This window comes from Zosterops lateralis, assembly GCF_965231275.1.
Source record: "Zosterops lateralis genome assembly, chromosome: 6".
Taxonomy (NCBI): Eukaryota; Metazoa; Chordata; class Aves; order Passeriformes; family Zosteropidae; genus Zosterops; species Zosterops lateralis.
The window spans coordinates 56012376-56039141 of record NC_139761.1 but is presented as its reverse complement, the minus strand read 5'-3'; the positions used below and the strand labels follow the sequence as shown (position 1 = coordinate 56039141).

Below are 26766 nucleotides of genomic sequence, written 5' to 3'. Positions count from 1 at the left end.
AATTTGAAACAGTCCTAATTTTGTGTCTCTAATCTAACACGTTACTGTTCTGCAACCAATTTCCATTTTCTTTCAGGACGCGAGTCCTCATTACATAAAACTGATTCCTTAGTTCCCATGAAATTGATAGCAAAATTTTACTATAATTAAAAGTGTGTATTGCCAAAATATGTGGTGCTATAATTGATTCAATAAGCCTGTTCTGCATCGTGCAGTTAAATGGAATTTAAAGTTTTCTACATTATAGCTTTTTCTTTTTACATTTTTCTAAACATTGCTGTCTTGATGGATGCATTCAGCATGTAAGTGACCTGACATAATTTATTTTAAACATCTTGATAAGCAGTGGAGATGTCATGTTTTTCCCATTTGAGCTTGGATTTATTTCTTTAATGGATTTTTGCAGGTTCAGACCCTAAATGAGCAGGACTGGGAGCGGGCCCAGCAAGCCAGTGTGTTGGCAAATGTGGCACAGGCATTTGAGAGCGATGTGGATGTGTCTGACGTGGAGGATGACAGGGAGACCATTTTCAGCTCAGTTGATCTGCTGTCACCAAGTGGTCAGGCTGATGCTCAGACTTTGGCCATAATGCTGCAGGAGCAGTTGGATGCAATCAACAAAGAGATCAGGTACGGCCTGTCTGTTGTGGAGATTTTGATAAAAACGTGTTGGAACATGATAATTTTTCCAAGTTTTCCTGCTAAGTGCTGCTTCTTTCAATGCCGCATTCCGTTTGCATGGTCCTTGATGTTGGAATGCTAGAAACTTAAATCTAAGATTTTAGTATATAGTAATACATGGGAGACAAGATAGAGGGCTTTGAGTGTTTGAGTCCTCCTTCACTTTCTTCTTCTGTCTTCTTCATGGATTTGGGTGGTTTTCTGGAACTGGGTGGAAAAGATCAGCATTGTGGGCCTTGGGTGGTCATTATTGGGTCAAAACCATAAATAATACAGGTGTCACCTTGGTATTGGGTAATTATCACTTAAAAGACCTTGGAAAGAGTTAGATGCTCTCCAATTTACCTCGTTTCCCTGACTTGCTAGTTAAGCTCACGGCTCGTGAGCCTGCAAAGTCTGTAAATAGATAAGAAATAATAAACATTTCAACATTTTGGTTTCCCGTGTTATCCATCCTGACCTTGTCAGAGAAGACCAGAAGCCAAAAGCCCAAAAAAACCCTTACACTCGTCAGAACATCCCATTCCCCTGACCTCTTTTCTCCCCGCTCAGGCTGATCCAGGAGGAGAAGGAGAACACGGAGCAGCGCGCGGAGGAGATCGAGAGCCGCGTGGGCAGCGGCAGCCTGGAGGCTCCGGGCCGGTTCCGCTCACTGGGCTCTGTGGCGGCCCCGTACGGTGCGGCCCTGGCCGGCTCCTCCCCACCCGGCAGCGGCCGCTCCACGCCCCGCCGCGGCCCCCACAGCCCCGCCAGGGAGGTGGACAGGCTGGCTGTCATGACCCTGGTGGGTACCCGGCGCCCGCGGCCGCCTTGGCACAAGGAAACAGCCTTCTCTCTAGGTTGTTCGCTTGCCCCGTTCCTCTCCCGCTTACTCGGCTGTGTTTTTCCTTTCTCTAGGTTTTGCTACTGCTTCCTTTCAACTTCTATAAAAAGTGTAAGATACATAATGATTAGGAAAAACGTTCAGAGCTCGAGTCTATTATTTGGTCAACATCTCATGCCTAAGTATTTATTCCTTCTGTTGTTATGGTCTCTCTTCAGACTCCTCTTTCTAGAAGAAATGATGTTTTCTTTTCAACCGCTCTCTCCCTCTGCTTTAAACTTTATTTTTAGCAGCCCACTGTTCCACTAAACACTCAGCTAAAAAGTGATTTGCATATTAATCTTGAAGATTGGGGTGGTATCACTGGTGTTTGAATATTAATGAGTGCTAGTGTCTTGTTTTAGGCTGTTAAAGCCTGATATTTCTTTTACCTATCTGTTAGACCTTTTGGGTCATAAAGTAGTTTAGTCTTAGGAGTTCAGAGAGCAGAGAAAGATGTTTTCCTTCTTTTGACATTCCTATGACTGATGAGGAAGATGAATCCTTCATGGAGCTGCTTTATGCATGTAAACACATCTGTAAAATTAAGATACAAATTTCCCCCTTTCTTGTTTTTATGTAAATATTAAATGAAATGAGCAGTTAAAACGAAGTATTTTAGCTAAGTGATTTGCTGGCTTTTTAAAATATATGTCTACATACACCAAAAAGTCTATAGTTTTCATAAAAAGGAATCATTTTGCCTTCTTTAAATTAAAATAAAAATCATTGTACTACCTCTAGCCATATATATCCAAGGTCAAGCAGTCTTCTTCTAGAAAAAAAAAAAACTATAAAAATTTAGATTGTGGAGTGCTTTGTCTTCTAACATTTCACAATAATTAGTTAAGCCAAATACTTCTCATGCAGAAAACCATATACAAATTTAAGTAGCTCTTTTCCCCAAAAGATCAGGAGAATGTGTCTTGTCTGAAATCCAGTGAAGTTGAAGAAAAATGTAATGAAGTTCACTTCAGATCCTATTTGTGCATTGAAATCACTTGATCTGGTGTTTGCAGTTGTATTTGATGGGTTTTATACCTGGCGACTGATTTGTGAAAGCTTGAAATCAAGAATTAGAGAACAAGAGCTTTCTAGAAACTTTAGGAAGAGCTGTCATGAACTATTAGACTGAGTTCTGCTGTGTCTTCCAATGTTTTAATGGAGAGTTGCATTAGGTTTTGATCATGTAGGCAAATTAGCCTAATGCCAGTGGTTATGCAGCTCAGTCAGCTGAAAGCCCCTCTTGATTAAAAAGCATCAAGATGATAAATGGTGAAGCCTACACCTCTCTTGAGCAGTCCTTGTGGGCAGTTCATTCCATGTGGTGCACATTTTCATTTTTATGCTCATCGGATTTAATAGATGAAAGATCCAGTAATGGTAAAATGAGGCTGCAGTGCTTTGTCAAGAGCTTGAGGAGGAACTAGATCATCTTTAAAGGTCCCTTCTATGATTCAGTGAACTTATGACTTATTAATGTAGTACTCTACAGTCAGATTGAACAAAACTTTCCATATTAATGCTGCAAAATTTACATGTATTCTAAATCAAAAACAATTACAAGTTATCCTTAGTGGGAGGGAAACAACAGCCCTCCCCCTGTCCCACTTCAAAAGGGACCAACTTTATTTTTGGTTGCAACCATTTTAAATAATGAGGGCTATTAAACAAATCATCTAAATTTAACTTTTGTCAGCATCAGTCTGAATGAGCTGTTTGTGTAACTTTTGCTCTGTGCACTGGCAGAGGTGAGCACTCCCTGGGCAGTGAGGGCCAGTGGATGGAGGATAAAATAAAAGTGGTGGTGAATTCCTGCTCAAACATTCCAGCACTTGAAAGCTGTGAAAAGAGCAGAATCCTGTTACTGTATAGAAACGGGCCATTGTTGGCACTCTTGGACATTATTGAAGTCTTGGCTGCTTTTTGCGCAGTGTGGGGAACAACTGCAGGAATCCCTGGGTTGTGAGGAGGGACGAATGCAGATGATTTATTGAGGCAGGTGTGGCTGACCTGGAGTTCAAGGCAGGTCCTCACCTTTTCAAAGCAACACCTTGCACCCCCATACGCTTTATTGGGGGTTTTTTTCTGCACTTACTTTGTGCTAATTGGCAGATGGTCCCAATACACTCAAACATCTCTGGCACTTTGGTAGATAACCAACTCTTAAGTGTTTATTTTTTGCTTCCTTTTCCTCACTTCAGGGATACATTTAAGTAATCTGTGATTTAAGGAGTACTTCATACCCAGTATCTATCTGTGCCATTGTTGTAATTGTTGTTTATATTCTCCCTAAAATGTTTTGTCTGTATTAGTTGTCTCAGTCTGTGCTACAGTTTACAATAAATACAGCTTTTCCAAATTTCTTTTCTTTGCATGCATCTGTCAGCCTAGTGATTTAAGGAAACACCGTAGAAAGGTAAAAACCTTTAGTTTATTTCATGGTGTGCACTTTGATCTCCCTCCCTGTCCCCAAACCCATTAGTGGATAACAGGAAGCATTTACATTGTAGCTCTGTAATAAAACAAGATTATGGTTTATCATTTTAGCCTAAGTGTGGGTTTGTTTTGTGGGTTTTTGTCTTTGTTTGCCTGTTTTTTGCTGGTGTGGAGGACTGTCGTGCTGCTTTCTGTTTGCAACCACTGCTTTGCAGTCTTCATGCATCAATGCTTCATTTTAAAAGCTGTCAGTGCACACACAAATAAGTTTTTTTTCTGTTACTCAAACTTTTGTAGGCACAGGTGTGTAGAAACTGACATCACAGAGTCAATGATCTTGCTAATAATTCTTTCCATGGGTCTCTTTAATTTTTCTGTCTTTGCACTTGCTTAAACTGGGGACAGGTATATTCATTTTATGGTGCTGAAGGCATTACTTTAGTTCTTAGCCCTAAAAATGAGTAAAAGAGAAGTGCTGCTCTCTCGTTTCAGTAGCTAAGGCTGAATTTAGTGGTTTGTTACTGAAGGTAACAAGAAATTCAGAAAGAAACCAAGCAAAAAATAGGCAGCTGCAGAATGGTAAGGACAGGAGTGATCCTTTAACACTGAAATAAGATTCTTCCTTTCACTATTTTGTGTAGTATTGCATTGCCTTCATGTTTTGGCATCACCTCTGAAGTTTTTTCCTTCCTTTTCCATCAGTCTCCAGCTTCCAGAGAAGAGGTACGAGATGACAAAACCACCATAAAATGTGAGACATCCCCACCCTCCTCACCTCGGTCCTTGCGTCTGGACAGGGTCCAGAAAGGAGCTCTGCACACTGTGAGCCATGAGGATATCAGGGACATTAGGAAGTAAGTAGCTGGCAGTCAATCACTCAGACCTGCCAGGAATTCAGTGTTCACAGCATCAGAGTAAAACCCCAAACTGCAGAGCTGTTCAGCCTGTAGGATTTCAGTCTGAGTGTTAAAGTGTTTCTCAAAAGTCATGAGTGTGAGCACAGAAATGGGTGACTGTGTTACATAAACATTAGGAATGTAGGTTTTGCTAATGCTTAAAAATGGCTTTATGGAAATTCTGTTGGTACTCAAAGTGTGCATTAAGTTTGCTTCATGCTTGGGATATGAAAAATGTAATTTTTAACTCTTTAAGTTGTTATTTAGCTATAAATTGAGAAATTACTTGCAAAATTGCCATTGCTTTGATTGACAGTTGCTCTTTCCAGAGTTAATCTTTTCAATGCTTGAGATGGATTCCACTCAAGTATTTCAAATTTTGTCTGCCCCTTTAAGTCAGAAGTTTGTGCTGTCAACATTTCTTTTCATAACTCATAAAAGCTGAAATTTAAATCTCATTAGTGAGTTACTAGACTTCGATTAACTTGCACAGAACCCTGAACTTATCTCTGGTAAATTTGTTGTACGTGGGCTCATTTATGACTTTTTTTTTTTTGGTACAGTTCAACAGGTTCACAAGATGGGCAAACAAGTAATCCTAGTAGCAGTAACAGCAGCCAAGATTCCCTTCACAAAGCCCCCAAAAAGAAGGGGATCAAATCCTCCATTGGCCGCCTGTTTGGCAAGAAGGAAAAGGGACGACCTGGACAAGGAAGCAAGGAAGCTCTAGGACAAGGTTAGTTTGCTTTTTCTTACTCAGGGGGAAATATGGCCTTGGGGGTTTTGTTTGACACATTCTTGGTCAGTAATACTACAAAGGATTAAATTGAGAGTGACTTGAGTTTGGGGTTTTTTTTGTAGGTGGCATGGGAGAAGCAGATGGTTCCTCTCAAGATGCATTAGGTCTCAGCAAACTTGGAGGTCAGGCAGAGAAAAACAGGAAAATGCAGAAAAAGTAAGTTATCAAATATTTTTAATCCTGTGTTGTTCATGTATTGGTTTGTTTAAAAATGTTTGGTTTATTTTTTAGTTTGGTTTTGGGGTATTTTTACCTAATATAGTGCTATGGCTAATAAGCCCCTGTAGTTTTGGGGGGTTTTTTTTGGAGTTGTTGTTGTTCTCTTTGTTTTGTTTTTTGGTTTTGGTTTGTGGTTTGTTTTTTTTTTTTAGCTATTTTTCCAGAACATTAATAGCAGTATAGGTCATAGTAAGTTTGAAAGGAATTTAAGCTAAAAACTTGTAGTTGGACTGCTGTAATAAAGAAATTTGCAGATAGATGTGGACTCTTACCAAAATCCCCCTAAATTTATTATATTTCACATCTTCTTTGGGAGGTATTAAATATAATAAGTATAAATAGCTTAAATTCAAATGGGAGATTTTTCAAAATTGGCTTGGCCGTTATTTGCTCCGGAGTGTGAAAGAATTGACAGAAGGGAAGCACGAGATGCTGTGTGCAAACATCCCTGAGTATGAATTTGGTGGCTCCTTTCTCTGTCCCTTTGTGTTGCAGCTGCTGCCAGCTTCTCTCTTCACTAATTTTTTCACTTCTGTTTAAGATTGTCTGCTGAAATCTTTTTCTCTGCACCATATAGCCCTGGTTTCTTCAGGTTTTTTTAATCAATTGGGACTGTTATGGCATCTTATATGCAGTTACCTTTTCCTAGTCATGAGAATTTTTTCACCCTGTCCCAGAAAATCTTTAGTTTACTGTTCACCTTTGGAGTGTCTGTTTGCATGCTTTGTGGTTTCCAGACTTGAAACAGATGAAGCAAAGACTAATCATAGGTGAAAAACAGATACTGCTACTGGTAGAAATCCTGACTTGATGCTTATATGGTAATACAGGAGACACTCATATTTCTATAAGTAGGCTCAGGCATTCCTTGCATTTTTTCCTCCTATGCTGAGCCATATACCTTAAACTTCTGCTTCTGTTGTGTTCAGCTGTCAAAAAAAAGATGAAGATCAGACTTTGCCTTCTGAAGACAGACATTAAATGTTGAAAAGAAAGGGTGCTAATCTTCCCTTTGAGAGGGATTTCCTGCAGTACCTAAGTTCTATTAACTAATAAAAATAATGCCTGGTGGCTGCTAATGAAAACCAGCAGCGTGTTGGTTTGAAAAGTTGGAATGGAATGTGGGTTTGTTTGGATAACAGAAGGCTCAGCTGTTTTTCTTCAGACTGCTGCTCTGAAGGCAATCATATATTATTATGATGTGGTATTTTCCCTTTTCTACAGTGCTTTAAAGACCATACCACATCTTGGTTGAATAAATAGTTTTAGTCTGGTCATATCTAAAGAGTGGTAAGGTCTGCTCTTTGAGCAGTATAGGTATTTCTCAATACCAGCCACAAGTTTCATTCTCAAGTGAAACAATCCATACTCTCTTGCTTTAAGAAATGCAAGAAGTGCAGTTGCAGATAAATCATGGCTTTTCTTGTAAACATTCTGCTTTTCAAAAATTTACTAGTATTACTTAAAGTATAATTTATGGCTCCATGATGCAGATTGCTTAAAAGGCAGCTGTCTCTTTTAAACAAATGAAAACTTTTAGTTTGGAATTGCCTTCCCTAGCTCTTCCAAAGCCCCCCTCCATCTCTTCCACAGCCCCTTTAGGTACTGGAAGGGGCTGTAAGGTCTCCCTGGACCCTTCTGTTCTCTATCACTCAATGAAATTAATACAGCCTAAATCTGCCATTTTAAAAATCCAAGCAAGATGCTTTCATACAACTGCTCAGAATCCTGAGGGGTGTTCTGAACATGGGAAGCAAGGGGGTCAAAGATCCCTTGCTGCCTTCTTGAGCTCCTTATCAAAAAGAAAAAGTGGTTAAGCTGCTCTGAATTGCTTTTCTCTCTGATACTGGAGCATGGTGGGTTAAAACAAATCTGACTGACTGTTTGCTTACCAATCCTTGTATTCAGCAAAAAGAATTCCAGCTACCTGAATGCTTGGAACAACAACAGTTCATTCTATTTATAGCTGTCTCTAATCCCTATTTGCTCATTTATCTTTCTGATTTCTGCTTGCATGTGCACAAACAGGCTGAGGGCAGCGTTCAGCGTCTGCTAACAAAAAAACCTATTTATAGTTACAGAATTAAATTACAGTACTCAGTATTTGTCTGGTTTTGTATGCCTTTGAGTTCAGTTTAATCCTAGTTTTATATTTGTCCTTCATTGTTTTATTTTCCTTTTGTTTACCATTTGATGTGGTAGTGCAAAATCAGGGTAAGTTTGTATTTATTTTTATTAGGATTGTTGTGCAAGTATGATAAGACTCGTTTGGATTTTTTAGCAATATATTAAAAACTATCTTTTCTTCCAAAAGTCTGATCATGAGAGGAAATACTAGATTCAAAAGAATATATTATGGAAATGTGTTGCTGAAATAAATCCAGTGTCACCTAGTTGAGTGTGAAAGCTGGTTCAGTGTCTCATCTTAACTTGCATGGTGTGAGCTTTTATAGTGGAAATACTAAACCCTCTTAGATTAGTTTTGTAATGTGGGATTTGAAAGTTGTTTAGCAGTAGTAGGTATTTGTGTTTCCAAGGTAGATGTGTGTCTGTAAAAGTGTTGTTTGGTATTTACTAAACCTAAGTCGTTTATAGTGCTGTGTTCATCTGCTGTGTGAGCTGTGGTAGTGCCAGTGTTTGCCACAACTGTGTTTGTGCTTTTCTGTGTACAGCACAGCCAACTTAGTACTGTATTCATCAAAAAGGAAGGCAACCCTAAATTTAAGATAACTCTCACACACCAACCACTTACTACATCCCCAAACTCAGTCTAGAATAAGGATATTAACTTTCCCCTGATGCTCTGCCTATTTCCATCTCATGTTTTACAACTGTTGCTTCTCAGTTTTTACACCCTGGAGCTCTGTCACTTTCATCAGTATCACTCTCTTCCCCACACTGCAGTGTTTGTTGTGTTCTGAACCTCTTCCAAATCAGTCCTCTTCATTTCCATCCAAGAACTCTGGGGTACAGCGTTCCCCTCTGGCTATGAGCTCTGCTTGATCTGTCCCCATGCTGTCTCAATCCAGTGACAAAGTGAGGTTGCTCCAGGCTGCTTTATTTGCCCTGTGGGCTGGGTGTGTGCTCTCTGCCAAGAGCCCTTCTGAGCACAGATCTTTGACAGGGTCTCTAGAGGGTCCTTTGCACTCTCTGCTGCATCAGGCACCACCTGCAGCCTGGACATCATTTCTCACTCCCTGTGACCACAGCTTTTGTCCTCCCCAGCTGCTGAGAGATGGCTCTGGAATGTGTCTAACAACAAACCTTCCCTTGCAGCAGCGTGCTTGGGCTCCTGTTCCAAGGGAGGCTCAGCCAGGTTTTTTATTAAGTCTCCAGACACCTCTCCCTTGGTTTTGTCACCCAGGAGTTATTCCAGTAGCTAGCTACTCTTTTGGCACTCTTTTAGCCTTCACAGGGCCAGGTTTGTACCACCTGTTAACACTGCTGACACCACTGCAATATTTTTTCCTCACAAAGATATGGGGCTGGATTTTGCACCTATTTCCTGACTGGTATAATGGTTTTGCTGTGAGACTCAGTTGGCCTGGCAGTTGAGATCCTTCAGGGATCTGATCACCTTTTACTGGAATTTGTACTTTACAGTGAGTGTCTTGGTGGAGTTTGAAGGGAATAGTTGGAAAAGGGAAGTTCTCTGCTATAGGAAAAAAAACATCAATGCATTATTTGCAGATGAAACAGCAACTGCTTCTGAATTCTTCCTATGAGATGTTTTGGGCCTGGGCTTCATCTTGAGTTTAGGGGTTTATGATTTCTTATGCAAGCAAGTTTATCTCTTACTGCACATGAACAAATTCTGCAATTAATTTTCCACTTCATGGTTGCTTTCCTCTTTGGATCCATTGAGTAGTTTCTGCATAAAGTCATCTCATGAACATTTTTTGTTTGTTTCTATTTTTATGTGTTTTCCTCCATCACACAATTATTTTCTGCCTACAATACCACCGTGAGTTTCAAGTTGGCATCACAACCTCTCCTTACATTTTTTGATGTATTCCTTGTATTCTACTCCAAAGGATTCACTCTTCCATGGTTACCATGAAGTATATATACAATGAGACTTACAAAACAACCAGAAATGACACTGATATTCTCTGAACTCCACACAGTACAACCACCAAAAAGGAAGGCATAGACACTAATTTGGAAGCTCAAGTATTTGGGAAAAACTGTGTTCCTTTGTGACAAATACAGTATTAAGCAATTTATTCTGTTCTTAACAATGTTTCATATGATCTTATTAGTTTATTTTTCTAATTTTTAAATCTTCAACAAAGACAAGCAGAACTAAATGTGTTCAGGGCTAATTAATTGTGGTATGAATGTAAAGTGTTCCACAGTAGCAAGGAAATAGCTAATCTTTTATTCCCAATTTAGAAATATATGTATCTTTTTGAAGTATACAAATATGTCTAAGCTTTTACAGTCTTCTTTGGTAGTGAAATGCAGCAGTGTCGAGCTGCTGACTGCTGAACACTGTTCCATCTTACTGGATGGATCCCAGAATGGTACCTAGAATGATTATCTGTAGCCAGTTGTCTGGCAGTGCCTTCCTTCCTCTCCTTTTCCCATTCCTGGGTAGCACATTAACTTAGGACAAATTACTGGGAGGTTCTTCCAGAGCAATAGGAATTCATTGGTGTGCAGGTGGAGAAGTGCTATCTACTGATAAAGCAGTTGCTGGTGTATTTATTGCTTCATTGATTGCTTTTTAATATTTAGTTACCTACCAATATAACATGAGGATCCCAGATATGTCTGAAAGAGCTGAATGCTGAATTTCCATTTTGTAGTAGTAGCAAAAAAGCTTCTTGTCCGTCAGTAATCACTCTTCAAGGTGCCTTGTGTATTTTAATACCTATAACTTCTAAAAATGTCATTTTAGATCTATCCAGTGAGAGAGTTCAAAAGGCAAGGAGATTTTATTTGATTTAGATAGCAAGAAAATGGTAAATACATAATGTAGGATCTTGAATCTGTAGTATTGCTGTGCATCTTAATTCTACATTTGCAGGCATGAATAAAGAACAGTAAGATCAGTCTAATTAGGTGAAGTTGTTGTTTCTGATTTTTGAAGGAGAAAGAGTGGAGATTTAACCACATACAACTGGCTTTCAAAGGCAGTGTAAAAATGCTTTTTTAGGCTTTCTCCACATTTTCAGTCAGGCATATCCAAGCAGCACTGCATGCTTATAACCACAGTGCTAGTTTTTGTTCTTTGGTTTATCAAACATTTTTGGCAGCTATTTATAAGGACCTTGTGAGCTTCCATTGTCTCTGGCAGCTGAATTGTCAACATGAAACTTCAGGCGCTTCTGTTTCAGAACAACAAAGGAAATGGTGTCATCAGGGGAGATGAAAGCTGAGTTTCAGTACACAGCCTGTCAGGATAGAGCTGCCAAACACAACTCTGGGTGTGTGAAGCTGTGCCTGGGGCTCACCAGTGAAATGGTCACTGTCAGTGTCCAGCCCTGACAGCTGATGGACAGGCGTGTCTGATGTGCTCACGTGTTGCCACAGGATTCAGATCTGCACACGCTGAGGGGAAATGACTGCTTTGGTTCAGCTTTGCTGGGCAGAAAACGGAGCAGCTCAGAATCTGATTGCCAAATAAGCCTGACAACTCCACTTTGGGTTGGGAGTTTTGGCTGGAGTGTCAGTAGTGGCTTCAGACACTGGGTCCTGAAAGGCAAGATCCACATCTCTGCTGCTCTCAGATTTCCTGCCCAGCTCAGCTTTCATCCCTTTGTAGTCCATGTGCTTGTGTTGTACCTGCCTGAGGGGCTGTATCATACAAGGCTGGCTGGGAAAGGAATAAGTTAATTATTGGAAAGAAGTGAAGTGAGTGCAGTGATGGAATTGTCACATCCATTATAACTAATGACTGTTTCTGTAATTGCAGGCACGAGTTGCTGGAGGAAGCCAGAAGACAAGGTTTGCCTTTTGCACAGTGGGACGGGCCCACTGTGGTGGTGTGGCTGGAGGTGAGTGGTCCTCCCAAAATGCATAAAACCCCCCCTCACCACAGAGGCTTGTAAAGACTGTGTGGGTTTGTAGGCAGGAATGTTTTCCACATCCTGTTTACTTCCTTCTCTCTGTTCCAGCTGTGGGTGGGGATGCCAGCCTGGTACGTGGCCGCCTGCCGAGCCAATGTGAAAAGCGGTGCTATCATGTCAGCGCTGTCTGACACGGAAATCCAGCGGGAGATCGGCATCAGCAACCCCCTGCACAGGCTCAAGCTCCGCCTGGCCATCCAGGAAATCATGTCCCTCACCAGCCCCTCTGCCCCTCCCACCTCAAGGACGGTAAGGAAACTCCTGCAGCCTTAAACACTTAGTTTCCCCACATTTGACTGTGAACTTAGAACTGAACTTCTACTAAGAATTTCTGGAAAGGAACACGTTATTTAAATACAGGCTGTTCCTTCCTTTCATGGAAATTAACTAAAGGAATAACTGCAGTTTTTGTTCTCGAGGAAAACAGAAGTTTATTTCAGTCAAAGTATGTAATCCAAAGTATTTAGAGTATCATGTGTTCTTGGCCTCATCTTTTGGCCTCCAGAGAATTTAAAATACAGATGAAGTAGACAAGTGTGTATGGAAATTTGTAGGATAGTTGGAGGCTCTTTTAATGCAGCTATAAAGCCATTAAGTCCAGATAGTTCAGACTCCATGATCTAGGAGTCACCTGTTTCTCTATAGTAAAATTAGGCACTTAGTGGGAATTTTATCTCATGAGTCTGTCTGCCCTGCAGTCTACAGTTATTCCTGGGGTTATGTGCTAGACTCCAAATGTATTTTTCGGATTAGAGCAGAGCTGGGTGATTACCCATTAATTAAATCCTGTCAGCTGTTTGTGCTGCTCAGTTTTGTTAATGTCTGAAGGAAGCTGATCCCTGTGAGTAGGCTTTTATTGCATGCCATGACTGTCAGTAGCTGTACCTGACTAGAGACCATTGCTTTGCCCATGCCTGCTCCTTACATGTACCGATTGCTTATCTGTTCTGCAACCTCTCCTCTTTGTTACTGCTTTCCTTTCACTGGATGGGATTGCTTCCCTGTGGGCTCAAATTAGACCACGGGAAATGTCTGGGTAACACATGAAGAGATGGAAAATCTTACAGCCACTCAACAAACGGTCAGTTTACAGTGTTGCCACTTCTCTTCCTTAGAGTGCTTTTCCCACTTCTTGAGCATTTGAATCAAGTACCTTTTGGCCTTTTTATTTTTGTTCTTCTTTTTTTTCCTTTTTTTTTTTTTCTTTTTTTTTTTCCTTCAAATTAACACACTAAAATTCTGGATCATTGCTTCTTCTAATGATTAACTTTGCAATCTGCATCTTGATAGCTTTTTTTTCCAGAAGGGAGGGGGAAAAAAAATCAACATTGGTAAGATTGTAAACAAAACTCTAATTTGTAAAATGGAGCTCTGACTTGATTGACAAATAGACAAATTGAATTATTGGTGCAGAATTTCTTCTCTCCAGAAAACTTAATCAGTAGATGGGGTTTGCAACTTCTCATACAAAAATAAGTGCCTTGTGTATATTTTTTTACATTGCATGATGCTTGCTTTATGTAGATTTTTTTGGTATGCAGTAGATTTAGTCTTGCAGTGCACCATTAACTTTGACCTCCTTACTAAACTTAACCACTAATATGTGTGTGTTCTTTTGCCTTCCTAACCACCTAACAGGAAGATGAGGAGGGAAGCTGGGCTCAGGTTGGAAACTTTATCTAATATTACAGACTGTATGTAAATTGTCACAATCATTAGAACGTGAAAGAATCTGTTTTTGCTTTAGGCCAGCATCTTTCAATGATTCTGGGTGTGACCTGGGGTTTGGGAGAGGGGGAAGGTGCAGATTTATCTCCCTAAAATGCACACTTGGGAAATACAATGTGATTTAAATATTTGAATGTTTTGGTGGGGGCTGGGTCTCTGAGGATGCCAGAATTCCAAGATGGATATCTGCTCTGTGCAGAGGGTCCTTGTCCAACCCAGCCACCATCCCAGGTGCCACAAGATACCCTGGGCCTGGATGGTTAAGTGGATTTCTATGCACTAATTCTGTAATCCCCCTTGATTGATTGTTTTGCCTTAAAGTGGTGGCAAATCCTAATTGTATTTTCAGGCATTGATGTAGCTGAGTATTTATCCAGGGATAGAAGCAAAACTTGGGATTTACCCATGATCCATCTTTGGATCATGATCTTTGGACAGTATGGGGTCCTCTTGCTTGGCTGCCCTCCAGCTTAAACCTGGTTTAAGTCCCATTAACTACATCTCAGCTACTCATTTGTTGATTGTCAGTGATAACAAGCCCAGAGTAAGGAGCTCTTTCATTCTTCCACCTTCTGATGGCTTGGAGAGGTGCATTTCCCTGTGGCCTTGCTCCTTTCTGGAAGATGCTTCCTCTAGAGGAGAAATAAAGCTTTTGACTTTAAACAGAAAAATCTGAATTACTATGCTTTTGAAAAAAGGAGCTTCTGGGGTTTGTTGCTTAAGGAATGATTAGATAATCTTTATAGATGTTTTCTCTAAAAAACTGCCTGGTGACTTGCAGGTCAAAACTCTAATGAGAGAAGTCTCTTTAAGGATAAGGACTAGCATTTATAGAATGGCTTGTTCTTCAGTAGCAGGGTTTTATCAGTTTCTGAAAACAGCAAACAGTATTTAAAAAGGCCTGCAGTTATTTTTCTGATATCTTTTATTTATAAAGTGACATGAAAAACAAGATTTCCCCCCCAGTTTTCAAGAGAGAGAGTATTTGCAACATCTCAACCCACTGAAATTCTCTGCCTTTTGCTAGCCAACCATGTAGATTAGTCCTTTTTTAAAATTTTATTAGCTCTTGCGTATTTTGCCATGCTATTTCTTGATATAAATCAAGGCAGTTTTACTTGCTGATGGGAATGTCTGAACTTGTTTTCCTCCATGAGAGTGGCTTCTTTGGAGAAAACACACGTAGTACTCAGTATTCTGATGTGCTTATCTTTACCAGCTAAGAATTCAATAAGCAATTTCTTTAAAGTAGGCTGTCTAAAATAGCTTTTCTTTATTCATTTCTCATTTCCATTTCAATAAGCTTGTCTCTTAATGTTTTTTTCAAACCAGACTTTAGCCTATGGTGACATGAACCACGAGTGGATTGGCAATGAGTGGCTGCCCAGCCTGGGGCTCCCTCAGTACCGCAGCTACTTCATGGAATGCCTGGTGGATGCTCGTATGCTGGATCACTTAACGAAAAAAGACCTGCGTGGGCAGCTGAAAATGGTGGACAGCTTTCACAGGTAAGGGGCTTGAAGCTGGAGGCCTCACCCACAGTTAAGTGTTTGCATTATCTCTAAATATTTTTAACAATTTTTTTTTTTCTCCGCTCCAAACAGAAACAGTTTTCAGTGTGGAATTATGTGCCTCCGAAGACTGAATTACGATCGAAAAGAACTGGAAAGGAAAAGAGAAGAAAGTCAGAAGGAAATTAAGGGTTAGTGTGTTGTCTTCACCTCAGTCTGATTCTGAGGTGAACCATTTATAAAATATGAAGTGCGAAATGCATAAGGGTGTGTCTGGATGTAGGCTCTGAGCACTGAAGAATAAAACACATAATCAAATCATTTACTTATGCTACAAATGTGAACAGTTTTGAAACTCATACTGCTCTGAAGTTTGAAACTAAATGTTTTAGGAGAGTGAGAGTTAAGAACATGCTGGGGGGGGTGGCTTGTCCTTATTTTCTTCTTCTCCCCGTTTTGACATAACTTTACATCTGCATGATTTTATTGTTGCTTGTGGCTGGTAACTTTTATTGCCCAGCAATTGATGAAAAAATATTCAAGTGACTTAGATATTTATATCTTCCAGATTCATGGTGATTATCGTTTGGTTATTCCAAGAGAGAAAGCAGGGTGGGAATTTACAGTTTCCCAAGATTTCCCATAGAAGTTTTGTTTGCTGCCTAATACCAAAAGTATTCTCTGATATCTGAGACTAAAAACTCACTTAGAAGGTTCTGTGCCTGCTCTTTTCCCTTTCCTTTTAAAGCATTGGTACCTCTTGGTGGTTAACTTGCTAATTGTACCTGAGATCATTCCCAGGAGTCACCAGTAACTGGCAGCAACCACGCCAGCATTGTAGCTGGTTGGTTGTTTTTAGATTCCCAGATGGAGTTGGGTGCATCTCTTGCCTCTAGAGAGGTGATCCTCAGAATATTTAGGTTATAGTCTGCAACATCTCCCAGCAGACTTCTAAATATGTTTACTTCCAGTTTGTGACTGTGGCTGATGTGGTTCAGAGAAGTGGTGTTGTGATGAGTGTGGCACTGTGTTCTTGCCTCCCCAGATGTCCTCGTGTGGAGCAACGAGAGGATGATCCACTGGGTTGTGTCCATCGGCCTTAAGGAATACGCGAACAACCTGCTTGAGAGCGGAGTTCACGGTGCACTCGTGGCCTTAGATGAATCCTTTGATTACAATGCATTAGCTCTCCTGCTGCAAATCCCCACTCAAAACACACAGGTAAGCAAGGACGAGGCACTTCAGGCCTCCTAGGAAGGTTAAAAATGGAGCTGATTGGTTTTTTTCCCAGTTAAGAGCATCTAGAAACTTTAGCGATGCAAAGTTGTCCATTGTCACACAAGATAAAAAGATCATGTTTTTATAATGGTTTTCTAGTTGTTAATAACAATTCTCATTGGTAAATTTGCTTGAGAAAAAATAGAATATTTTCCTCATAGTCCATCTTCACAACAGTAGTGTGGAACTCATGATTTTTGTTGTTTGCTAGTTTTAACTCTGAAATAATTAAGTTTGAGGCAGAATCATGAACTTTTATGTCACAACTAGAGGAGAGCTGTTAGGTCTTCCTTAAATTTTTAATAAGTTACAAATTAAATTGTAACTTTTCAAGTACTGACCCTTCAAGTATGAAGTATGTTTATTAACCTGATAAGAAAGCACTAAACAATTTGGGTCCTATTAAGTTTTTTAAATCATAATAGGTTACTTATCTTTTGGAATTAACTTCCATTTCTTTCATACCACAAACTTCAGGCTCGTGCTGTTCTGGAGAGGGAATTCAATAATCTTCTTGCTATGGGCACTGACAGAAGACTTGATGAAGTAAGTTACTCAAGATGTTGACCCATTTTATGGTGCTGGAAACTTGATCAGAACTGCTCAGTGAAAGAATTTAGCCTAAGCCTCTTCAAGCTTTTGACAGAATAGTGACAGAAGCCTTAACTTGAAACTCCTTGTCTCTGAGGGTTTCTAAATACAGCAGGGTTTGTGTATTTTGGTGAGATGACTTTGAATATGAAAGTATTGGGAAGATCTGCAAGTTTGGTTTTCTAGCTCACATCATTAATGTCTAATAGCAGCACTTGGGGTTGAATCCTCCTTATCTAAAATACGGGAAAATTAGTGACCAGCATTGCAATGAATGAGCTGTGATAGAGAAAGGCACTTTATCCTAAAGAGCAGTATTTCAAAGAGCTTTGTGGGGTTTTTAAGAAATCTCATGTTAATTTTGATTCATGCTGATGCAGAAGACCACCAGGTGTATTTACACATGAAAGTAATTTCTGTTGGGCAGCCTGTGATCTTATTGTATGAACTGCACTGAGATGAGTGTAAAACTCTCTAAGTGTGAGGCTGTTCTGTGCACCCGCAGCACAGAGGAGAGAGTGTTCCATCTTCAACATCTTGTAAGTTGCTCAGTGGACAGATTCAAGCTGGTGTTACTTCCTCAGGAGAGCCTTAATTAGTTCTGTGCTGCCTCATCTTTGGTGCTGATGGGATTTGATATGGTAGCCCATATAGGCAAAAGTGTTCCAGATTAAGGCTGAAGTGACAAAACCCTTCTGTGGTTAACCAGCTCAGGAAACCAATCTTAAAACCATTGGTCCTGGGATGAGGAAGCAGACAGGGGAAGGGGAAGCTCCTGACAGCTCTGTTCTCATGTGCATCTCTACCAAGGTTTTAACAACCCATCAGAGAGCATTGATGGCTTACTAAAGTATTTTCCTTGGAGATTGCAAACTGCAAAAGGAGCTTTGAGGGAGCAGATGTTTGCTGTGTTCTAGTGGCACAGGGCAGTTCAGTCATGAAGATCTCTTCCAATAATGTAGACCCTTACCTCCTAATTGTACAAGGGAATAAATCTGAGGTAAAACAGCATTCAAAGATTGAACTGTTTCTAAATGGGAGGTTGGCAAATGGAGCTGCCCAGTGGGTATATTTGCATTGACACAATACTTTCTCTGCCAAAGATGTTTTTGGAGGTGGGACTGAAACTGTATTTAGCTCGTGCAGCATTATATTTCTGAGGTGGGACTATTGCTTGAAAGATGCAGATATATTAATGGGGGAAGGAAAATGCACTTGGGTAATTAAGTTACATTTACCCAAGTGCCTAAGGAAAACCCTGCTTGGCAATGCAGTATTTATTACACTTAAATTTTATTTCCTCACCATTACCTCCTTCAGTGGTGATACATTTACTTGAGTTTGTCAGTAATCCTTTTAATGTCAGTAACAATCCCACACTTTTTGCACTGCTAATGTTGTTTGTCAATATGACAGGATGATGATAAGAGCTTTAGGAGAGCACCTTCGTGGAGAAAGAAGTTTAGACCAAAGGACATAAGAGGTTTAGCTGCTGGATCAGCAGAGACTCTTCCTGCAAATTTCAGAGTTACAACCTCGATGTCTTCACCCTCTATGCAGCCAAAGAAGATGCAGATTGATGGTATTGATTTTGTATAATTTTAAGCATGATGTGCTTTTTTTTTTTGTCTGAGATTCCAGGGCAATTAAGTCCAAATGACCTTTTTGCTGCATAAAAGCATCTGCCTTGTGCATGGTTGTATTTATAACACTGTGTTTAACCATGGGGTGCTTTGTCATTTCAGGAAGCTGTACTAGAGGTGGAGTTTCTTTTTTACATCACTGGAGTAACAAAATGAGAATCATAGCTAGAAGTAAATGTAATTTAGGAAAGTAAAATGACAGCTTAGTAGGAGTCTTTTAATCACATGGTGCATAATTTCTGATTAGCAGCAATTAGACCAATATGAGTCCCTCTTCTGAAATGCTCTAAAATGCATTCAAAAATGATGTGCGTAAACCCCCTCAGATAATTTTGAGATGAGTAAAATTTCAGTAACCAGGTGCATTACCATTACTCCCACTGCAGTGGTCACTTCAGTGATGACCATACTTGAAATCTCTGTTTCATTCATTGCTGTGTACTTAATTATCTTTGGGTATATGTGTGCACACACAGATATGAATTAAAAATCCCAAACCAATAAAAGCAGACCCCAAAAATCCCATCTGGAAGTGGGTCACCTGTCACATGAGGGATCTTGTCTGTTTTAAAACCATATCTGTAGCAGCATAAGAATAAACTTTGACTTGAATTTAGTTTACAAAAGACACATAGAAACAAATATGAAATGTTTTTTTATTGGAACAGTCAGGGTGAGAACACAATCTGTTGGAGTTGCCTCAGGTTCTGAAAACTCTCATTTATTCATAAAGCTCAAAAAACCAATTTTTGCATCTGATGCTACTCTCAGTAAGCTCTTCCAAATTTATATACTGTCACTAGCACAAAGTATTTACCAGAATTCATGCAGAAAATTCCGTAAATGAAAGTAAGTTAAGTCTTTACCATGTAAAACCACTTTCCTTTTGAAATACTAGATATTTACAAACTACATAAAGTAGTAAATTACTTAAAAAATCACCTTTGCCAGTTTCTCTGTGCTAGTTGGCAAGCAGGTTTTTTAGAATTCTTTTTGTTAACCCCTGGAACAAGAAGTGGTTCATATACAAACTGTAAAATAAATTCTGCTTTTCTAACTTGTAACCTTAGAGTTGGTTGAGTACCAAAGCTGTAATCACCATTGCTGTGGAGGGTTTTTTTTTTTTTTATTTTGAAAACTAACATGCATGCTGTGTTCTGCATGTCTTCCCATGCTTCTTGGAATAGGCAGTGTATCAGGAACACAAAGATTGGATTCTGCTACAGTAAGGACCTACTCCTGTTAAAGCCTTCTCCTGGTGAGTAAAGCTGAGAGGAATGACACTGAAGCAGCTAATTATGAAATAAAACAGCAGGGATTTTCCTACAGTGCTTTTACACACTGAGAAAACAGTCCAGGTTTTCAGGGTAGGTCGTTGTACTGGAAATCCCAAGTTTATTTCCTACAGCAAAGACTGAGTGTTGGAACACTGGGTTTTGTCAGGACTGTGTTCCTCTGAGGTTTTTTAAACAGCCTCAAAAAGGACCTGTGCTATATTGCTCTGTAGAAAGTGTTGAAATCAAAGGTTGGATGAGGCACAGCTAGTGGGAGTGGGGGAGGAGAATAAATTAGGAATGGAAAGAAAATAATCCAGTGTGTGGCACTGCAGCTCAGATTGTTGATCCCTCAAAGTCTTTGATTGGTCAGAGTTGTCCCAGAGTTGCCTCCATTTGGGGAGCTGGGAGCAGTGCTGCTGATAAAAGGCAGCTTGATGTGCTGTACCTCAAAATCCATGTATTCTGGCTTGTGAAAGATCTGTAGTCCTGTCTTTCTCCAGGGTCTGGAATGTTTCTGCAGCAGCCTCTGCTGTGTTTTCTCATGGCACAGTGCTTCTCTCATTTTGCAAGCAAGTCTGAAAATGAATTCTTTTTTAAAAAAAAATAATTTGTACTACAATGAATTTTTAAAATTCAATTCAGTGGATCTTCAGGGGGACTTTCATGGACTGTAAATAGTCTCTCTTTTGCTTCCTCAAATTCAGAACCTTTTTGCATGTATGAGTTGAGTTCTAAAGAGTCCTTCCATATAAAATGCTGAGAGAGGAAACTCTTGCACACAGTAACTCAGACTATATGAGTGTGTCAGCTCATAATCTCAGGGGCTCTCTTAAAGTATTTTTAGTTGCAAGGAGCTGAAGTTTTAAGTCTCCTCTCCCCCAGATTCCCCTCCCTGGCTGAGGATTTTCTGTAGTCAGATGACGTGGGATAGAAATCCTCGAGGCAGAAACATTTGCCCTCATTGCTTTATTTGCATTGCAGCTGGAGATTGCAGGAGGCAATAAAATGATATCCAGTGTGGCATGGCAGTAATTCAGTGCACCATCACTGCTGCACTGCTGAGCTGTTTGTGACAGTCTTGGAATGAAATGGTGGTTCAAACCTGCTAATGGAATCTTCTGTGTTTTTTTTTTCTTTTTGTGTGTTGTTTTTGTTTGTTGTTTTTGCAGTTTACCCACACTATTTCTACCGGTGATATGCAGCATTTTGAACATTTGGAACCCTTAACCTGTTAATACTTGTTAAATGGACACTTTGAGATATTTTATTACAGAGTTTTTGATTAGCAAATAAATTCATGAGTACTATAGAGAAAATATTTTAGAATCTAAATGTTTCTTATATTTATGTGACTTCTCATTTATATAGTTACTTACTTCTTCTGTTTCTATTCAGTCTACCAATCAAATCATTGCTGATTTTTTATTCTAATTTTAGTCTTTCCAACTGAATGTACTGTAATGCTTGTATGTATATGTCCCTATGAGCAATATAGGGTTTTTGTAAATTATGCAGTTACTGTAATTATCATTGTTTTTTAATAATGAAACTGAAGGTGAAAAGGATTTTAATACCTTTGTAAAAGTATCATGACACCGAGCAGTATATATTTTGTCTTTTGGAGCTCTTAGCTTAGATCTGAAAACAAGTCCAGCTTTTTTTCGGGTGAGCGTTTGTTGACGTAGGAGGGACGGTACAGGAGCGTTGTTCTTCTCAGAGCTGTACCTCTCCGCACACAGAGGACGTGTCAAGTAGTGGCAATTTGTCTTTATTTAAAGTAGAAGTGGTTTGAAAAGCTGGGAGGAACTCTGAACCCTGCGGGACACGTTGTAGGAGCGATTGCCTCAGCCCTAACACCCTCTGCTGTGTTTGTAGCGACTCTCCACAGTGACTGAAAACAAGCCATAAACCCAGGACTGGTTTTATTTTTTTGCTTTTCCTTCCCTGGGGAAGATAAGACTTCGTAATGATTCCTGGTCGTGAGCCACAGGCCACAGAGAGGTTGTTGGTTTTTTTTGTCCTAGACCTTTTTGCTTGAAAACACTTGGTGGAAAGATGCTGGTGGAACCAGTTTTAACGGACCAATCCTAAAGCACTGCAGCCTCCTGTCAAACGAGTAGTGAAAGATGAAGGTACAAATGGGCTGAAAACCAGAGCAGTGCATCTTCTAATAAAGGCCTTACTTTTCTTATGTAAGTCATCCTATGTGTTTTGTAAACTTGTTCTAAAGACTTGTCTGGACTTCTCTTTGGATGGTTGTAGCCATTTTGGACTGTATGAGTAGAAAATGTATCTGACACTTGCAAATGGCATATTAAAAAGCCAGCAAGAATCTGTTCAGATGGTGCATTATTTATTATGCAACAATATATATAGCATGTCTTTTTTTTCTTATTTTGTTTTCCACTTTTAACTTGCTTGTAAAACTGAAATTCATTGTTATTGTTCTGTTTTTCTATTAATCTTTTGTGTATTTTCAGATTATGTAACAATATGTACAGTCTACTTTTGAACTATTTTTATCACAGTATTATTTATTGCTTTCAATAAAGTACTGATGCATTTTCCACTGCCAATAAAACACTATGGAAAAGCTAAGATCTAATTGTATGCAGGCAGAAACTTTTGCAGTGAGTGGGTATTGTCAATAAAGCATCTTCATGATTGTTTGCTGCCCTGTAGATCTGGTTTCAAATGATGACCTTTCTCCAGTAGCAAAAATTTTCCATTACATGTGACATTTTCTTTGGAATTGTTCAAGTTCACACGCATTAATATCAGTTTTCTGGAAAAAAAAAAACTGCTTTATTGCCTACTTCTCCTCATAGTTAGAGCTATGATTTGCTTTTTGAAATAACAAACCTGACCTGTCACACAACTTCAGTGTATTCTGGTCCACAGGGTGAAGAATGGAAACGCTGTCCCAGACAGCAGCTACAGTTGCTTTGGTAATAGAAGGAGATCATGGCCATAGTGACATTTGGGGAGAAACAGGAGTTGAGGGAACCAGTGCAAAATGGGCTCACAGTAGGGCTGTTCATGTCAATTTTTGATACATTTGTAAACCATTTCATTGAGTAGAAGACAGAAGGATAAAGTTGCAGAATAATGGAAGCATATTTCATCATGTCCTCCAGATCAAGAGCAGGATGTGGAATGCCTGGAGAAACACTGCCATGGATGCTCTAAACCTCGTTCAGTGATGCATCTGTTTGTCTGGCTTGTCTGTACGAGTTGCTGTCTGTTCATTTGCAGTCTCTTTTATATTCTCAGAGAATCTATCTTTTTAGAAAAAAAACAAAACTAAAATGGAACCTACAGAAGGAAATCCTGACTCACTGCTCAGCTAAACTTTGCTGTTTAGAGAAACCTTGCCTAGGCGTTGCTGGTCACTGATGTGATAGTAGGTGTTCAAAGTCATGTATTGTTGCTTCTCAAAAGTGAAACCAATGCGGGATAGACTTGTAAAATGTGAACAGAAATGCGTTTATTATTATTTTGAGGCTGTAAAACCTTAACTGTTATGGAACAATGGAACTGACATGAGAGGTAGAATAAATGAGTGAAATGGCGAAAGCTTTCACAAACTGGCCGAACTGTGTGTGGTGACTTCCTTCTGATCCAGAAAAACGTGTCTTGCTCAGTTTTCATAACTCCCACACATCCTGCTGACAGCAAACTGCATGTGGAAAAAGCACCTGGGTCTCTTAGAGTGATCTTCAGATAATACCTGATGAAATAGGACATTTTGGAAATTGCCAAATGTCTTTAAAGGCTTTAGCTGGAATGAGGGCTGTAAAAATTAAACTGCAGAATTATCTGAGTGAATTTTAAACTTGCAATTTTTGCACATTTGAAGGACAGGGACTCTGAAAACAGATGTTTTAATTCTGTCTTTCGAACTGCTGTAGCAGTGTCTTGTGGACAGTAGTGATTTATCATGCCAAGATTTGGAGAACAGGTAAATTAGTTCAAAGCAGAATTTTATTTCTGGAACTCAGTAGACTAAAGATTAAGAGGGAGGGGCAGCAAAATTAATTTTCAGATACACAAAAAATGACACTTTTTTGTTTGGGGGTGGTACTTTTTAAAGAAACTAAAGAGTTACTTTGCCTTTAAAAGGAAAGTTTTTCACTTCCCACTGTCAGGATTGTAGCTTTAGCGCACAAGTTATTCTACACTTTATTAATTTCATTGTTTGTTAATAGTAGGGAGGAAAGGGGCAATTGTAGTTGACTTAGGCAGCAGTACCTTTCATTTTTATATGCAATGTTGGAACAGATGGATGAAAAGTGATATATAAATGTACTTGGTATTCCTACCTGTACGTGGAGGGACAGGTGCAGACTCCAAAAGGACACAGAACAGACAGAATTAACACCTAAAGGACTGAGGTTCTCTGTATGTGTGTTCTCCTCTAGCAGACAGCTTTTTGAGAAGTTCAGCCCAGTTTTTCAAATACACTGTATTCACTTTATGGGGTAAATTGCTCTATGTAATCCAGAAAAAAGTAACTGAGCCTACTTATAACATGAACTGGCTACATTTGGAATTTAGTCGTTCTTGTGTTCACCTGGATTTTTTTATCATCCTGCCCTCTAGAACAGCTTGAATTTGTGTGTGTTTATCTGTAATGTGTTTTTTTCCACTGGCAGTGGCGTTCCTTGGGGTCCTCCCCTCCTAGACTCTAGGAGACAGCGGGCACGCCAGAACCTCCTGCCAGAGGGTTTAAAACCCCCTAGTTTCCATTGCGGAAAGAACGACACAGCGGACAAGCCAGTAGCTCCTACCAGAGGCTTTTAAAACTCCGTAGTTTCCATTGTGGCATCGTTTACGTGCGGGATCTGCGTTTCATCTGGGATTCTGCGGGCTCCCAGCCCCGGGAGAGCCTTTTCCCCTCGCTGACAAAAAGCGATGGAACCCCCCCGGGCACGGAGCTGACGCCACTGCCAAAACATGACGGTGCAAAAGCGAGTATAAAAAAAAAAAAAAAAAAAAAAAAAAAAAAAAAAAAAAAAAAAGTTCAAAATCCCACCAAGCAACTCCCCTGTGGCCATTTTAGAACTACTGATGGTGCGGGGGTTTTTTTGAGCGGCTGGACGGAGCAGAAATAAGTATTGATGGCTGTGGAGCGGCCCGCAGCCCCTCAGGCCCCAGAGGCGGAGGAGGCGGCGATCCCGCAGCCGGCCCAGCCCAGCCCCTCCCGCCGGGGCGGAGCGGAGCCTGTCCCGCTCCCACCTGGAGCCGGGAAGAGGAAGTGGGAGCTCGGGAGAAGCGGAAATTGCAGCAGCAGCAGCAGCCGCACCAGAATCCGCAGGAGCCGCCGCCAAGCCCGGGAAGCAGCGGCCGAGGAGGAGAAGGAGGCGGCAGGGGCAGAGTAAGCGCGGCGGGTCTGAGGGGAGGGGGAACAGCGCAAGGCAGAGCCGGCGGGGCGTCGCGCCTCGCTCTCTCTTTCTTTAATTATTTATTTATTAAAAAAAAAATAAAAATAAAAAATCAACTCAGCAGCGGGGGGGGGGTTTCCCCACAACTCCAGGCCTAGGGACGAGCTGCGGGCAGCGGCTCCCGGCTGGCCCGGGAGCCGCTGCCCGCAGCTCGCCCCTAGGCCCAGGCCCTTGCTGTGGACTTTACCCAGGGATTATTAGTTAATGCATTTATAGAGGGGAGTGAGTTTGCATCCCGCCCACTGAATTATGCTTTGCGTGGATTAAATAGCTTGTGATAATTAGCCTCGTAATCTTTTCTTAATTAGAAGGATAAAGGTAAGTGGACAGAGTGATGGTATGTTAAAAAACTGAGCTCTGGTCGAATAGCAAAGAAAAAATTAAATCCTTTCTCTGAGGTGTATTCTGGAAAAGCTGGGAGAACAGGCAGCTTGTAGTTTGATGATGTTTTAGTTTTGCTTTCTAGAATGTGTTTGTTTTGATTTATGTATAGAACGGGGGTGTAAAATGCAGCCACTAGCACCAGGAAGATCAGGAATTCTGCCAACAAGTTGCATTCAGCACTGTTAATTAAAAGCATCCAACTTGATACTCCAAGGGGGATAAAGTTTCCAGAAAGTCAGAGGCCCCAAATCATTAACCTCTTGAAAGTGCTGGGTGTTGTTCCTAGAACATTGTTTGCCTTTTTATGAGTCCTGCTTCCTGCAGTCACCCTTTGTTTCTCCTGGAGGCCAGAGGAGGTGCTGGGTCTGTGTGCACTGTGTGTCACCAGGGACTGCCCGAGGGGCACAGACACTCCTGTTCTCTGTTGTTGGAGCAATGTCTGTGTCTGCAAATTCTCAGAGCTGTTGGGATTCCTGTCACTGTGCTGGAACTCCCTGCACGGCAGAGGAGGTTGTGCACGTGTAATACAGATGAAGAACAATGTCGTGGGAAAAAATCACCTATTTCTACACTTCAGTTGTGTGCATGGGATCCAGAATTAGCAGCACTCTTTGGAAGTGAGTGTTGGCTTGGAAACCTGTGTGAGCAGAAGTCTTTGAGTGCAGTGACTCCACAAAAAGGCACACATTAATCTGAGCAAAGAAAGGTGACTTTGTTCTCTTTGAAACAGCAATTGCTCCTAATCTTTTTACGGTGCAAATGGGAGAGTTGTAAGGTTTGACAGGTTTGTAAGCCAGCTTGAGAAGACACCAATGGTCAAACCCGTTTTCACTGCGAGCACAGCATTTGGTGATGTGGTTAAACAACGTACTTTATTGGGAATTTTGGGTTCAGCTCCTGCACAAATCAAAGGAGCTGGAACATGAGTGGAGCGTGACCC

General features: G+C 40.4%; 1 protein-coding gene across 6 annotated transcripts in view; it reads left to right on the top strand.

Moving 5' to 3' along the window:
• Positions 1-23588, top strand: part of PPFIA1 (PTPRF interacting protein alpha 1) — a 53711-nt gene extending 30123 nt beyond the window's left edge. For 3 of the 6 annotated variants that reach the window (XM_083864479.1, XM_083864478.1, XM_083864483.1), the window contains 16 exons: positions 407-630; positions 1234-1465; positions 4685-4836; positions 5442-5614; positions 5740-5833; positions 11817-11898; positions 12019-12219; positions 12989-13051; positions 13609-13635; positions 15031-15206; positions 15303-15400; positions 16255-16430; positions 16965-17033; positions 18495-18660; positions 19909-19979; positions 21168-23588. In XM_083864479.1, the coding sequence (XP_083720605.1) occupies positions 407-630; positions 1234-1465; positions 4685-4836; positions 5442-5614; positions 5740-5833; positions 11817-11898; positions 12019-12219; positions 12989-13051; positions 13609-13635; positions 15031-15206; positions 15303-15400; positions 16255-16430; positions 16965-17033; positions 18495-18660; positions 19909-19967 (1992 nt within the window). In that variant the 3' untranslated portion in view covers positions 19968-19979; positions 21168-23588. The remainder of the gene's footprint in view (positions 1-406; positions 631-1233; positions 1466-4684; positions 4837-5441; positions 5615-5739; positions 5834-11816; positions 11899-12018; positions 12220-12988; positions 13052-13608; positions 13636-15030; positions 15207-15302; positions 15401-16254; positions 16431-16964; positions 17034-18494; positions 18661-19908; positions 19980-21167) is intronic. The other 3 variants (XM_083864481.1, XM_083864480.1, XM_083864482.1) reach the window with 3 other exon arrangements.
• The last annotated feature ends 3178 nt before the right edge of the window (positions 23589-26766 follow it).